The sequence below is a fragment of the Sorex araneus genome, chromosome 2 (assembly GCF_027595985.1).
Source record: "Sorex araneus isolate mSorAra2 chromosome 2, mSorAra2.pri, whole genome shotgun sequence".
NCBI lineage: Eukaryota > Metazoa > Chordata > Mammalia > Eulipotyphla > Soricidae > Sorex > Sorex araneus.
In genome coordinates, this window is record NC_073303.1 from 263,355,632 (window position 1) to 263,369,774 (window position 14,143).

At 43.4% G+C, this 14,143-nt stretch overlaps 1 protein-coding gene across 1 annotated transcript; it reads left to right on the forward strand.

Annotated features, from left to right (window-relative positions):
• Positions 1 to 2,696: 2,696 nt before the first annotated feature.
• Positions 2,697 to 3,647, forward strand: LOC101545421 (olfactory receptor 2W3-like). Its single transcript, XM_012933428.2, has one exon. The coding sequence runs from the start codon at positions 2,697 to 2,699 to the stop codon at positions 3,645 to 3,647; it is 951 nt and encodes a 316-aa protein (XP_012788882.2).
• Positions 3,648 to 14,143: the final 10,496 nt, after the last annotated feature.

Below are 14,143 nucleotides of genomic sequence, written 5' to 3' on the forward strand. Positions count from 1 at the left end.
TCTTTTGATTTCTTCCTTGATTTCCTTCCTGACCCACTCATTGTTCAACATTGAATTGTTTAATTTCCAGGTGTTTGATTTGATTTTCCGTGTCAGTGAGTGGTTAGCTTCTATCTTCAGCGCATCGTGGTCTGAAAAGATGGTTGATACAATTTCTATTTTTCCGATTCTATTGAGGTATGTTCTGGGGCCCAGTACATGGTCTATTTTAGAAAATGTTCCATGTGCACTGGAAAAGAATGTGTATTCTTTCTTTTTGGGGTGTAAGGCCCTGTATAGGTCTATTAGGCCTCTCTCTTCAATTTCTTCTTTCAGAGTCAGTGTTTCCTTGTTGAGTTTTGTTCTTGTGGATCTATCTAGAGGCGATAAGGCTGTATTGAAGTCTCCGACTACAATTGTGCTGTTAGTGATGTCCTCTTTGAAGTCTGTTAGGAGTTGTTTTAAATATTTAGCCGGTCGTTCGTTAGGAGCATATACGTTTAAGAGTGTGATTTCTTCCTGTTGTACATATCCCTTGATAAACAGAAAATGACCTTTGCTGTCCCTTTTGATCTTTTTCATCCTGAAATCTATGTTGTCGGATACCAGGATGGCCACTCCAGCTTTTTTAAGGGGGTTGTTTTCTTGGAGGATTGTTTTCCATCCTTTGACTTTGAGTCTATGTTTACTCTGTTTGTTCAGGTGTGTTTCTTGCAGGCAACAGAATGTTGGGTTTAATTTCCGGATCCATTTAGCCACTCTGTGTCTCTTGATAGGTGCATTTAGGCCATTGACATTGAGAGAGATTATTGTGATGTGGTTTTGTGTCATCTTTCTGTGGGATTTGTTGTTCTTATTGGGCTCCTCCTTGTCTTACAGTAGCCCCTTTAGACCTTCTTTCAAGATTGGTTTTGAGTCTATGAAGGACCTGAGCTGTTGTTTATCCGAGAAGTAGTGTATGGTTCCTTCGAGTTTGAGTGAGAGTTTAGCCGGATAAAGTATTCTTGGTGAGGCATTCATTTCATTGAGTTTTTTCACTATGTCCCACCATTGTCTTCGGGCTCGGAGGGTTTCTTCTGACAGATCGGCCGTAAATCTGAGGGGTGCTCCTTTGTATGTGATTTCCTTCCTTGACCTTGCTGCTTGCAGAATTGTGTCTCTATCCATGGTATCCGTCATTCTGACTATGATATGCCTTGGGGTCTTTTTATTCGGGTCTCTTTTTGCTGGCACTCTTCGGACTCCTTGTATCTGGATGCCTGCCTTCTCCAGCTCTGGGAATTTCTTAGCAATGATATCTTTGACTGTGTTTTTCTCATTGGGGTTGCTTCCCTGTGGTTCTGGTACTCCAGTGATTCTTATGTTGTTCCTCTTGAAGTCATCTCCCAGGGCTCTGATTCGCTCTATAGCCATTTTGAGGTCTTTGGCCATGATTTGTTGTTGTCTATAAGCTTTCTGCAGCTCATCTTCCAGATCACTGATTCTGTCTTCGGCTGTAGTCATTCTACTATTGAGGGCATCTAGTGAGATTTTTATTTCATCTACCGATTCCTTTATTTGTGAGACTTCCGTTCGAAGGTTTGAAATTTCTGCTCTCATTTCTGCTCTCATTTCTTCCTGGATTTTCTTGGTAGACCGTTCCAGCGCTTCATTCATCTCCTCCCTTAATTTATTGGATGTCTGTTCCATATTTGCTTGGAGTAGGTCGACTCTCCTCCAGATTTCCTCTCTGAATTGTTCATCTGAGAGGTCGTAGATGTGAGAAGCCCCTGTTGAGGTTTCTGGTATCTTTTCTTCCCCCTCTCTTCTCGGAGGGGATTTTCGCTGCTTCTTCATATTGTTACGGAAGTATAGATTTGGAGATTTGTAGTTATTTATTCCTTTTTCTTCTTGTGGAAAGGTTTTCTGATCGTGCTAAAGTTCCCTTATTAACTGTCAGCTTTTATAGTGTCAGACTAAGCTAATGGCTATTTTGCATGTTTGAGATCGCAAAAGTGAATTTTCAAAAAAAATACAAGTACCGATTGAGCTCAGGTAACAAAGAATAACTGCGGCCGCGTTAGCGTTGGCCGCTCTGAGAGGAGGCCACGCCCACTTTTAGACCACGCCCACTAAGATACAGACACGCCCCCAGTGTCTTCCTGCGAGGGCGGGCCGCAGTTAGGGGGCCAGGTCAGGAGCTGGGGCGCGGTGGAGACGGGCTGGGGTGGCTGGAGGGTCTCTGGGAGTCCAGGCGGCGGGAAGCGGGGCAGGGAGGGCGGAGCTGAGGGTCTGGGACGGTACCTGCGAGGGCGGGCCACAGTTAGGGAGCCAGGTCAGGAGCTGGGGCGCGGAGGAGACAGGCTGGGGTGGCTGGAGGACTTCCCTATTTTTTCTAATTAAATACAAAAAATACATATATTGTTTCTGACCAAAAACACATAACATCACAGTATATCAGATTTTGTGTTCCAATTCTCTAAATTGTTATTTTTGGGGAATAACTGCAGATGAGAAGCCACAGATACATTTAATTTGATTTAGTAACTTGACAGTTCATACGCTGTCACTGTTTGTAAATTCGCTCTCAGACGGAGATGAGCGAGGGATCCCGCGCGTCACTGTTACTGGGTGACTGGGGACAACAGGACAGAAAGAGATGACTGCCTGGTCTCCTGCCACTGTCCCTTACACGACCTGTGACGTGACCAGTGTCGACATTCTCTTCAGGTGCAGGCATGGATGGAACCAATGATAGCACCCAGGCACACTTCATCCTCTTGGGGTTCTCTGACCGCCCCCGTCTGGAGAGGGTCCTCTTTGTGGTCATCTTGGTCGCTTATCTCCTGACCCTAGTGGGCAACAGCACCATCATCCTTGTGTCCCGGCTGGACCCACACCTCCAGACGCCCATGTACTTCTTCCTCACCCACCTGTCCTTCCTGGATCTCTGCGTCACCACCAGCTCCATCCCGCAGCTGCTCTATAACCTCCACGGACGTGATAAGACCATCAGCTACACAGGCTGTACCATCCAGCTCTTCCTCTTCCTGGGCCTGGGCACAGTAGAGTGCCTGCTCCTGGCAGTCATGGCCTACGACCGCTTTGTGGCCGTGTGCAAGCCCCTGCACTACATGGTCATCATGAACCCACGGCTCTGCACGCACTTGGTCTTAGTGGCCTGGGGCTTGGGGGTGGCCAACTCCTTGGTCATGCCCTCTATTGCCATGCACCTTCCCCGCTGTGGGCACCACAGAATAAACCACTTTGTGTGTGAATTACCAGCTCTCATCCGCTTAGCCTGTGTCAACACAGCAGCTATCGAGGGAACCCTCTTTGTCCTGTCGGTGATCATTGTGCTGATACCCCTGATTTTCATCCTCATCTCCTATGGCTGCATCGTGAGGGCCGTGTTGCAAATTCGATCTGGATCAGGCCTGCAGAAAGTCTTCAACACCTGTGGATCCCACCTCACGGTGGTTTCGCTTTTCTATGGAAACATCATCTACGTGTACATGCAACCTGGAAACAGCTCGTCCCAGGACCAGGGAAAGTTCCTCACCCTCTTCTACAGCATAGTCACCCCACTCCTGAATCCCCTGATCTACACTCTCAGGAACAAGGAGGTGAAGGGGGCTCTGAGGAGGCAGCTGCTGTGTGACAGAGAGGGGGGCAAGGGAGGAGAGTGACTGGAGAGAGGAGCATCTCCGTTGGGGTCAGGCCCAGTGTCCTGTGCTTCCTGACGTTCATGTCTTGTCCTGCACTTCCACAGACCATGTCAGGTACAAGACTGTCCTCCTGATGCTGCCTGACCACATCATCATCCACCCCCTCCCTTGTCCCCTGGGTGTCAGGGGCAGAGACCCAGGTCAGGATTGCAGGATAGAGTCCTCAATCCTGCCAGAGTGCCAAAAAAAGTCTCTTTAATTATTAGTATTTCTTTCTACTTATTGTTTTTTTTCCTTTCAATAATTTTCTGAGTAACCGAGTTCAGAATATCTAAGGAGCCCTAATTTCTTTTGCCTCTAATATGTCAAAAATGAGGACTAGTTTCAGCTGACTAATCATAAGAAATATGACATATAAAATACATAGTATGTGTCTTTAGGGAAAGCCTGAAAACCTAAGTAGAACCCAGATGGATGTGCTTTTGATGAAGTCACCATGGAAGGAGAACGTCCATTTCAGTGGTGATTCCATACTATCTCAGGAAGAATGAGATGAGAGAGTCTCCAGAAACTCACTGTCTCTGTGCCTTTCCAGGAAACCTCAGTAACGCCTTCTCTCCCCACAGCAAATCTCTCTGAACTTCAGGAGAACTTGTTCATTAGATCCACTTGTAGGAATTCTTCAATTTGGGGTGATTCCTCTCATGTACTTGGGAGTGTGTATGTTATTAAACTTTTGTTGGTTTTTCTACTGCAAATCCTATTTTAATAGGAAGGTCATCTCCGTCAAAACCTATAAGGTAGAGGAAAATCCGTTTTTTTCCTCTCAAGCTTTTGGGCCTCCCTCTATAAACTCAGCTGAGAGAGCAAAGTATCTTGTATCTTTCTTTCTAATGTGTTAGCAGGAGAAAATGTTTGTGGAACTAGTTTTTTGGATGAACAAGTTTCTATGGTGAATATTTAATAAATTAATTGACTCCTTTCCTCCCAGAGACCGTCATTCTTTCTCCATCTCCAGTCATACGATAAGGAAGAGGGAGGTCGGTAAGCTGAATGTGCAGACCAAGCAAGGGCTCTTGCATAGAGAAAGTGTGGAGCCCTGCTGTGCTTTTCAGTCCTGCTGTGACGTTGTTTTGAGTGAACTTTCTGGACCACATGATGGGTACCTACCCTTCGATCTCTTGGTCTGTCTCTTACCTTCATGGCTGCATCATTAAGTGGACAGTCTCTGTTGCTATTAAAATGAAGTTACTAGTCTTCCAGAACTAGATAATGCATTCTTTGAGTGGAATTACATTTCTAAGCTGAAATATAAATCTCTTAGTTATCAATAAAAGGTGAAAGTGAAGAGGAGAAATGCAATCTGATGGCTTCCTTAGCCTTTAACCTCTACCTTTACGAGGTCCTATCAAACTGAGGCAGAGTTAGTGACTCTCACTGAAGCCCTGACTGGCTGCTCAGGGCTGCCCTTCATGCTGCTGACTGTATCTGGTAAACAAGTGGCCAGACCACCTCAGAGAACACGCACGCACAGAGAAGACCAACACTGCTCTAGGCTCCTCTGGAAATGATGAGGCCGTGGTTCAGCCTGGTACCTCTGTTCATGGACTGACAGGGAGCATTCGTAATATCCCATGAGGTGATCACAACAAGGTTGTATTGTAAACACAAAAAGATATTACACTTTAAGGAATTTCATAAGTGCTAAACACGCATTATATCTTTTCTCTTTATCTATGGTTTTGTGTTCCCAGAGATAAAACTCATGGCCTCATGCCTGGGAGACGAATGTACTCTAAGAAGAAACCAGATCCTTGGCTACTAGTAGGAAACTTCTTGGAAGCACCATGGCTTACAATACTGTTAATGATAGGGTTTCGTGCACACATCACACCAAGGCCACCCCCACCAGCAGAATGATCATTTCTCTCTACCAATGTGGGAGGATCCCTCCCATCCTGTTCCACTTCCTGCCATCTACCCCAAGGGCCCAGAAACACTATTTGAAAAAGACATCTGCACACCTACATTTGTTGCAGCACTATTCATGGTTACAAATGTTAAGGGGAAATGCACTAAACACTGAAGCTCTAGAATAAAAAGTTTTTGGATGCCATTGAAGTGGAGGGCAACTCTTCTGACTGGTGGAGACACAATGAAGATCATCTCTTTACACAGGAGTTTCCATCTTGGTATCATTGAGGATACAACTCAGTTCTTTGGGGAATAACCTTGTACTACAAACTCTACAAAAACAGAAATGGAGCTTTAGAAGCAATTCAAAGTCTACCTACTTTTGTGAGTATTCATACTGCACCTCTGCCTCTCAAAATTCTTACAGATTAGGACACTAGAAAACGGTTGTTCTCAAAATTAATTAAAAATTATACTTTCTCTAGGCCTTTGGTAATGAGAAAGTATGCCAACAAGCAACATCTTGGAGGGGGAAAGAAATTTCTCTAGGCTTTGAGGTGTATATTAATATCCCACTATTCTAGGATCTGAAAGTGAATCACTGAAAGAGAAATATTAGGGAGGTCATTTTCAGGAGAAATGAAGGAATTACCAGGTAATTAAAAAATAAAAAAATTCTAATTATCTTCACAAATATTAGTAACAAGTTTAGCTATTTGAACAGGTACACTCACTACCAGAAATGATAGTATGAAAGAAAATTTTAATAATTCAATTTAAAAATATTACAACTGGTCTTTTTCAAACTAGTAAGTTTATGAAACAGTTCACATATCTGTTCTTTTATTATACACGACTCGTGCACATTTAGAACAAAGGTGATATCTCTGACAATTTTTGTGTTTCATATATATTGTTGCTATTTGGTATTCTGATGATTTTGCTAATATTCATTTATGAGAAAGTTATACTTAAATGGCTTATAATATATTGCTTATATAAATTCAGTATTTCCAATTATTGAATATAAAGTATTAATGTAAATGCTTATCATGTCTCCTATGAATTTTTGAAAATCAGAGATAATCTATTACCACTAACTATAGTATAGGTACTCACTTTTATTTTATCTGTGTTATTAGTCAAATAAGTTTAGCTTTCTGCTACAAAATTTGTGGTTTTTTTTTAAATTTTTTATTGAATCACCAAGTGGAGGGTTACATAGTTCTCAGGATTATGTCAGTTATAAAATACTCAAACACCCTTCCCTTCACCAGTGCCCATCTTCCATCACCAACCCCCCCAATATATCTGCCGCCCCCTCCCAACTCCCCAGTCCCCACCCTTGTACGTGATAAGTTTCACTTCGTTTACGCTTATCTCGATTACATTCCATGTTTCAACACACAACTCACTACCGTTGCTGGGGTTTCCCCCCGAAAAGAAAAAGACAGTCCTATTGCCAAGGAGGCATTTGATAGTTCTCCATTGCTAAGAATATAGAGATATTAAGTCCCGCTGTTTGTTACATAACTTTTCTTTTTCTCCCTTGCCCCGCGCCACCGAGTTCACGCCTGTTTAGTAATCGCCACGCTGTCTGACAAAGGGAAAAAAAACCGAAGAGGATGGTTAGTCCCCATCATAAGCCGGCGTGGGGCTCTGGCTTAGTTGATAGTCTAGTAGAGTGTCTGCAAGCAGTTTCTGGAACCAAAGGTCTTGCGCTGGTATCGGCTCCGGCTCGAGATTCCACCAGCATCCCGCTGTTCCATGTACATAATTTTTCCCCTTATATCCCATTCCCACGCCACCAGGTCTGTTTGCTTAATGGACATCACACTATGTTTGACACCACGCCGCGTTTCGTCCCGAGAAAGGATATTTCTTCTCAGCAGGCTTGGCGATATATCTGCTACAAAATTTGTAAAGATAAAAATAATTTCAGTTGATTTCTGGTCTTTTTCCTAATTTCATTGTGTATGATTGTTCTAAACTTATTTGTAAGAGGAAATTTAGATGAAGTGAGATGTGGTTTTTCCTTTATGTGAACTTTTGCAATATTAGTTATGCTTTATGTCATATATCCTAATATTAGTGTCCAAAATCTTTTTGGCAACTTGAAATCATTTTCAAGGTTTGCAAGGTTTAATTAGTGAAAGCCACTTAATATCTATAACACTTCCATATAAGAAAAAATACTTAGACCTCGATTGCTGCACATAGCTCTCTATTTCTTACTCTTATAGAGGAACTGAAAATATTTGGGACTATTAAGGAGGCTATTTACAAGATCCAATGTAAAATCTGTACTGCCACATAGTGCATACAACATACACCATGAGTATACATTTCTGGAAAATAAAATATCCCTTAGAATTGTCAATCTAAAGATATTGATTAAACTACTCATTTTTCATTATAAATTAACACCTTGAAGATTCACCAATTCTTAGTAATCTATGCATTTAGACTATCAGCGAGAAAACAAGTGAAAAATGCTACACGGGAAAGTAGGGTGTATTTCGAGCCAAAGAGGGAGGGGAACATGTGGCAGAGAGACGGCTTTATAGTAGAAAGCAAATTTGTCCCAAAGCCAGGTATTTATTGTATGACTTGGAGAGAGAAGAGCTATTTTATATGGGTAAACATGTAATTTTAGATCGCACTGGCACTGAAGTCGTTGCAAGAGTAAGTTAAACAGAGGTGTCAGTGATTTGAAAGACTAAGCCAGTTCTCCATCCTGTTCTGACCAGACAGGGCTTTCTCACTGCTGTCTGCTCCTCCTCGGAGACAATGGAGTGTTTTTCTTTACTTTCTCCGGTGACTGCCTAGGAAGTGCAAACTCTAACACAACTCTATTTCTTATCCATAGTTTTTAGTATTTTAGGCACCACGATTTTCAGCACTGTGAACAATATTCCAACACCACACTTTGCACCAAAGCGCACCCCCTTATCTGCTACGCACAGCCCACGTGTAAGCTCGGCTCTGTGGAGCCACTCTCAGGTTCTGCTGCCTCTCACCAATCGTTGTATCCCCCTGCTGTGTCTCTCTGTATCCCACATGAGAGAAGCCATTCTACATCTGTCACAAAGTATTTTCTTAGAGAGAGCCACAAGCTGCAGAGGTGCCTCCAGACCCCACACCAGTCTCATCAAGGGCACCCCAGAGGAGGATGGGTGAGCCCACCACCCACCCTAACAACTCTGGCAGCCGAAAACCTCCAGAACCCATTCGCCACTATGCTCACAGCTGATTTCTACAGGCTCAGGACGAGCCTCATCCAAGAGAAGGAATCTGCTGAAAAACCCAGGTAGACAGGTTTTGTGATCAAAATCTCCAGGCTCTCACAGAGTCGGAAATGGGCGACCTTACCCCCCTCCCTGTTCTGGGAGCCTGGCGGTCGTGTTTACCAAGTGCCTGTGGCACCATGATCCACAGACTCACAAATAAATCTCAGAAGAGAGCCACAAGCTGCCCTCAAGATGCCTCTGGCCCGAAAATCACCATCCAGTTAAAAATTTAACTTCAGCTGTTTCACCTTATTTAAATTTTTAGAATTCTGGGAGCACGCATCTACAAATGTGACCACGTGACATCTCATACCCTCCGCCACAGATGTATCATGAGTAGCACACCACGTTTGATGGGGTACCAAGTAGAAGCAACTGATCTGGATCAAATATATACATATATATACATATATATATATATCAGCACACAAGGGTCAACTTGTAGCAACATATTAGTAATCTCTTATACAAGGGCTTAATGTCTCCAGGGTGAGACACGATAATCTTCACACACTTTCCTCTAAGAAATTTTTTGGGTCTTTTTTTAGCAAATTATGCATAACAAGCAATATAAAATAAATTATTGAGGACCTGCTTTTGGGACAGACTTGGGTGGTAGTGGGAAAATTCAAAATAATGGTGATGGGAAGGTGTAGTGGTGGTGGGATTGGTGTTGGAATACTGAATGTAATAAATTATTGTGAACAACTTTATAAAGTTAAATTTAAAAAATAACAATGTGTTTTCATGGGCTAAGGATGAATCGCCTACCTTGCATATGTGAGAATCTGTGTTCAATTTCTGGTTTTACCCACCAATACATGCACATAATGCGTACAGAAGTAATTCCATTTGAAAACAGAAGAAATTCATCCATATGAAAGCATTACCGAGTGCCAAATTAAAAGAGATGGTTTATGTCATTATCTGTCCAACAGGCAAATTCTTCAGCGAGAGCCAATGAAGGGCTACAGTGCCTGGAGTCAGTAGCCGGGACTAAGTGATGTGACTCTTTACAAGTTTAAATTCATGTGGAAGGGTGTTCTTTAACACTTATACACAGCAACAGCACACTGCGGCTGAGTAGCCATTTCACCATCACAGAGGAAAGAACAGGGCAGCACTGCTCCTGAACGAGCCCGAGCCCTGGCGAGCAGACAAGTATCTCCCAGCTGCACGGAAGTTGTGAGGCTCTTTCCGGGTCAGGGGAATGAGACCTATCGTTACTGTTTGAGGCATATCGAATACGCCACAGGTAGCTTGCCCGGCTCTAGCAAATGTCAGGTAGCAGATGATTTTACAGTAAGTGAGTTTCAAGAGAACATTCTAGGCTAGAGAAGTGCCCTTGGATCCTAAACTTATGAAAGTGGTGTAATGAAAGCAGTGAGCCGGCCAGACCACAACAATGGGGAGTGAGTAGAAGAAGGCAGAGGGACCGGTCCTGAGACCACCAAGTCCTCCAACAGCGATAAGGAGAGGGTATGAGGAGACAGCATGGAGACATGAATGATGGAGGGAGGAAGGGAAACAGTGAATACCTGAGGAGAGAGAAGGACGCTGCCAGTACTCAGGGATACTCAACAGGGGACAGTACTATAGATGTCCTTAAAGGTGACCCCTAAGGGCTGACCATCCAATAATGGTCACTGAAAAGTGGACATGAGCAATTTTATTAGGGCACTGATTTTTTTATGGTGAGTCATAATAGTTTCCTCTAAATACCATTTCCCACAACAACAATCGTACACATGGAAGTAAGGGTCATGCTGAGGAATGAGGTGGAAAGGTGTAACATATAACATGGACCTGGCACATACCAGGGAGAGCTACATTTCAGTGCCTGAGTTTGGGAAATCCCATCAGCTTGTTGACTCTTAACTCCTCATTTATAATATGGGGTGGTGCCTGGTGGTTACCTCTACCCACTGTGCTATCTCTCCGGCTCTCAATAACAACTTCTTGTCCTAAATTTTAACATTTTCTTTCTAGAAATTCTGCATTTACAGGAACTTTGTGGAGTATAATAAATTCAGAAATAGAGCTATCTTATCAAACTCCTCCTCATCATAGACCTGCATACTTTATGGATGAGAATTTGTATTAAACAAAAATTCGGTACATTTATAATTAAAAATATTTTTAATCATAAAATATTCCTCTTCTCTAAGAGAAAAGTTCCTGGCATACTGGCATACTGGTAAGTGGGGGTGGAGAAAACAGGAGAAAAACTGGGGACACTGGTGATAGAAAATGTACACTGGTGAAGGGATGGGTATTGGACCATTATTTGACTCAAACACAATCATGAACAACTTTGTAACTGTGTGTATCTGTGATTCAATTTAAAAAATTAAAAATTAAAATTTTTAAAACACACAAGTATACTTAAAAAAACTCCTAATGGACTTTTGTAGGGAGCCAGAGCACATGGAGCAAAGATGGCGCCGACATCCGGCTGCCCTAGGTAATAAATAACCTTCAGAGCGCGGGCCCCGGCATCGCCCCCCCATGGGGTGATTGGAGGGCAGCCAACTGGCGAGCAACACGTCAGAAGTGAGGGGTCTTCTCTATAAAAAGGACATCGCTCTGAGGGTCGTGGCCTTCCTCCCCCCATTGGTGTAAGTGTGGAGATCTCCAATAAACTTGCTGCAGAAGGACCCTCAACCGGTGTCGTCTCTCTTTGCTGGCGAAGGGAAACCGCGACAACGCGATTTACAACTGGTGCCGAAACCCGGGACGCCGGGTAAGTTTCATTCGCACCCTGGGGAAGGCCCCTTCGTTCCGAAGGGAGGGTTCAGAACTGCAGGACGGGGTGGCTCGGAGAGGCAGACTACGGCCTGAAATTTTAGAAAGGGCCCAGGATAGTCTGTCAGAAACCGAGTGGTCGGAAAGAGGTGGCTCGGAGAGGCAGACTACGGCCTGAAATTTTAGAAAGGGTCCAGGATAGTCTGTCAGAAACCGAGCGGTCGGGTACCCGAAACTAAGAAAAAAGGATTGCCCGTAGAGGCAAGGGCGAGGGAAGGGGGAGTGGAGAGTTCTCACCCCGCGCACTCGCAACAAAGGAAAGCGGACCGCCCGGAGGGGGCGAGAATGAGGCGGGGGAGGCGGAGGCCACACCTCCCCCCACAGTTTACACAACTTGCTCTAGACTGGGTGGGCCGAGGAAAATCTATCCCTGGGGGGATATGGCTGCAGCCAGCCTGAAACCCAAAGAGAGCTCTTCCGAAGACTCCCTTTCGAGCTCTGAAGAAGAGCAAATTCTAGACCAGGAAGCGGCACGCTACAAAGCGGCACACCGCTACGAAGCGGCACGCTATCGCCCCCCTGACCTCTGTAATCGAAACCGAAGCAGCAGAACGCACTTACCGCGCCCCATACCCTCGGCTCCCCCTCCCCCGCCGTACGCACGGGGGACGGAAGGAGCCCATGCATCCCAAACATCTTTATTTTCTGCTGACCTGTATAAGCAGATGAGACTAGCCTTTCCTGTCTTTGAGGGAGATGGGAATGGAAGAGTTCATGCTCAGGTAGAATTCAATCAGATTAAAGAGTTGGCAGAAGCGGTCAGAAAATATGGGGCAAATGCCAATTATACCATTTCCCTACTTGAAAGACTGGCCCGGGATAGGATGACCCCCCCCCCTTTTTGCCTCTAGATTGCTAGCTTCTTATTAGAAAGAGCCGGATGTACATTGTAGCAACCCCATTGTCAGGGGGACAAGACCAAAGGTAATGTGGACTCCCGTAGGGCAGGTTTAAGAATTTCTGTGTGAATGTACTGCGTGGGGTGCGCACCGGAATGAAAGAGGACCGGTCCGAATGAGTGCAGGAGTGTGATTTGTGCGAGTGCCTTTAGTGTGTGTGTATATTTGTCTCATTATATTTCTCTTAGTTATGCTTATTATTATCAGCAGAGAAGTCAGGAAAATGCAAGATCATGTGGTTGAGTGTTTAATAATATCAGGAATGAAAAAGAGTGTCGCTAAGGTGGTCTATCCACCTCAGAAGTAGTCTTGATCTTAAAATTGTAACATCTGACAACTTAGGTTTCAACAACTTTGTCATGGATTGTTTTGCCGGCTTATATCAACAAAAGCGCTTTCTTGACCCAATTTTATAACCAGGAAACTGGCTGGTCAGGCAGAGAAACGGGGAGCAATGTTCCCAATCGGCCGACAGGGCTTAACTTTGCCCTGGGGACTTCTCCTTCCTTTCTCAGTCTGTCAGTTCTCTCCCTGCCATTTTTTGAAGGGTCAGATCGATCGATCAAATGCATACATGTGCACATGTAGTGGTGTTTTTTGTTAGTAAGTTCATTGTCTGTCTGTCTGTCTGTCTGTCTCTATGTGGAACACTTGAACTTGAGTGTTGGAGTCAGAGTGAAAATCAGCAGTAAAAATTAGACCAGGGAAAGCAGGATCACTACAAGAGATCAAAGTGGTATGTAATCAAGCAATTTAAAGGGTTGAGGTGTTTTTTGGAACTTGTTAGACCAAGTTAAACAGAGATTAACCTCTGTTAAACAGAGATTTCTTATCAGTATGTTGAGCCTATGTTGAGCCTATGGAAAATGCAAAATTCTCAATCTAGATTTCTTATTGTAAGAACATTAATGGCTATTAACAGTTGTAATTCTTCTGAAGTTCAGAGTCTCTACTATCTAGGAAGAGCTGCAGAAGTAGCGCCTAAAACTAAAGTGAAATAAAGCGTTCAGAGGATGCAAGGCTTTATTTTACAAGATTCAGCCAATCTTAATGAGGAATTTAGCCAGTTTACAAACAGAGGTACAGAAGCCATCAAAATAGTTTTCTTATGTTTCCATAAACATTGACAGTCCAAGTGTCTTTTCTATGTTATTATCAAAGGTTAGTCAAAAAAAAAAAAAGAACTCTTTTTGTGTCTGAAAGCATGTTTGTATTGTGGAATTGTTAGAGAGCTCATGATTTGAAATAACTAAGATACAAAAACTATTGGATTTAAGCCAAAGAAGGTTTACTCATGTTTTATAAAAATTGATGGTTTAAAGGTCTTATGCTGTTGTGTCAGTGTACATATGCATCTGCATTGGATTATTAGAATGTGAGCTGAAATAATTGTGGAAAAGCAGGTTCAAAGAGTAATAGTTTAGTTAAAACATGAGTTTCTAGAGTTATGAATTTGGTTGCAAATCTTATCCTACTGGTATTTTATTTGATCTCTGAGACTTTTGGTAACAAAACTTTCTAGAGATACTTAGCAAAGAATTATAATAGATTAATCTCAGGTGTCAGCCTGATAGTCTGAAGCCATAGCATTGTGCCTTGGTTAAAGTTT

What these genes read in the sequence shown, in the direction of transcription:
- LOC101545421 (XM_012933428.2), top strand. Translation starts at nt 2,697, where the DNA reads ATGGATGGAACCAATGATAGCACCCAGGCACACTTCATCCTCTTGGGG.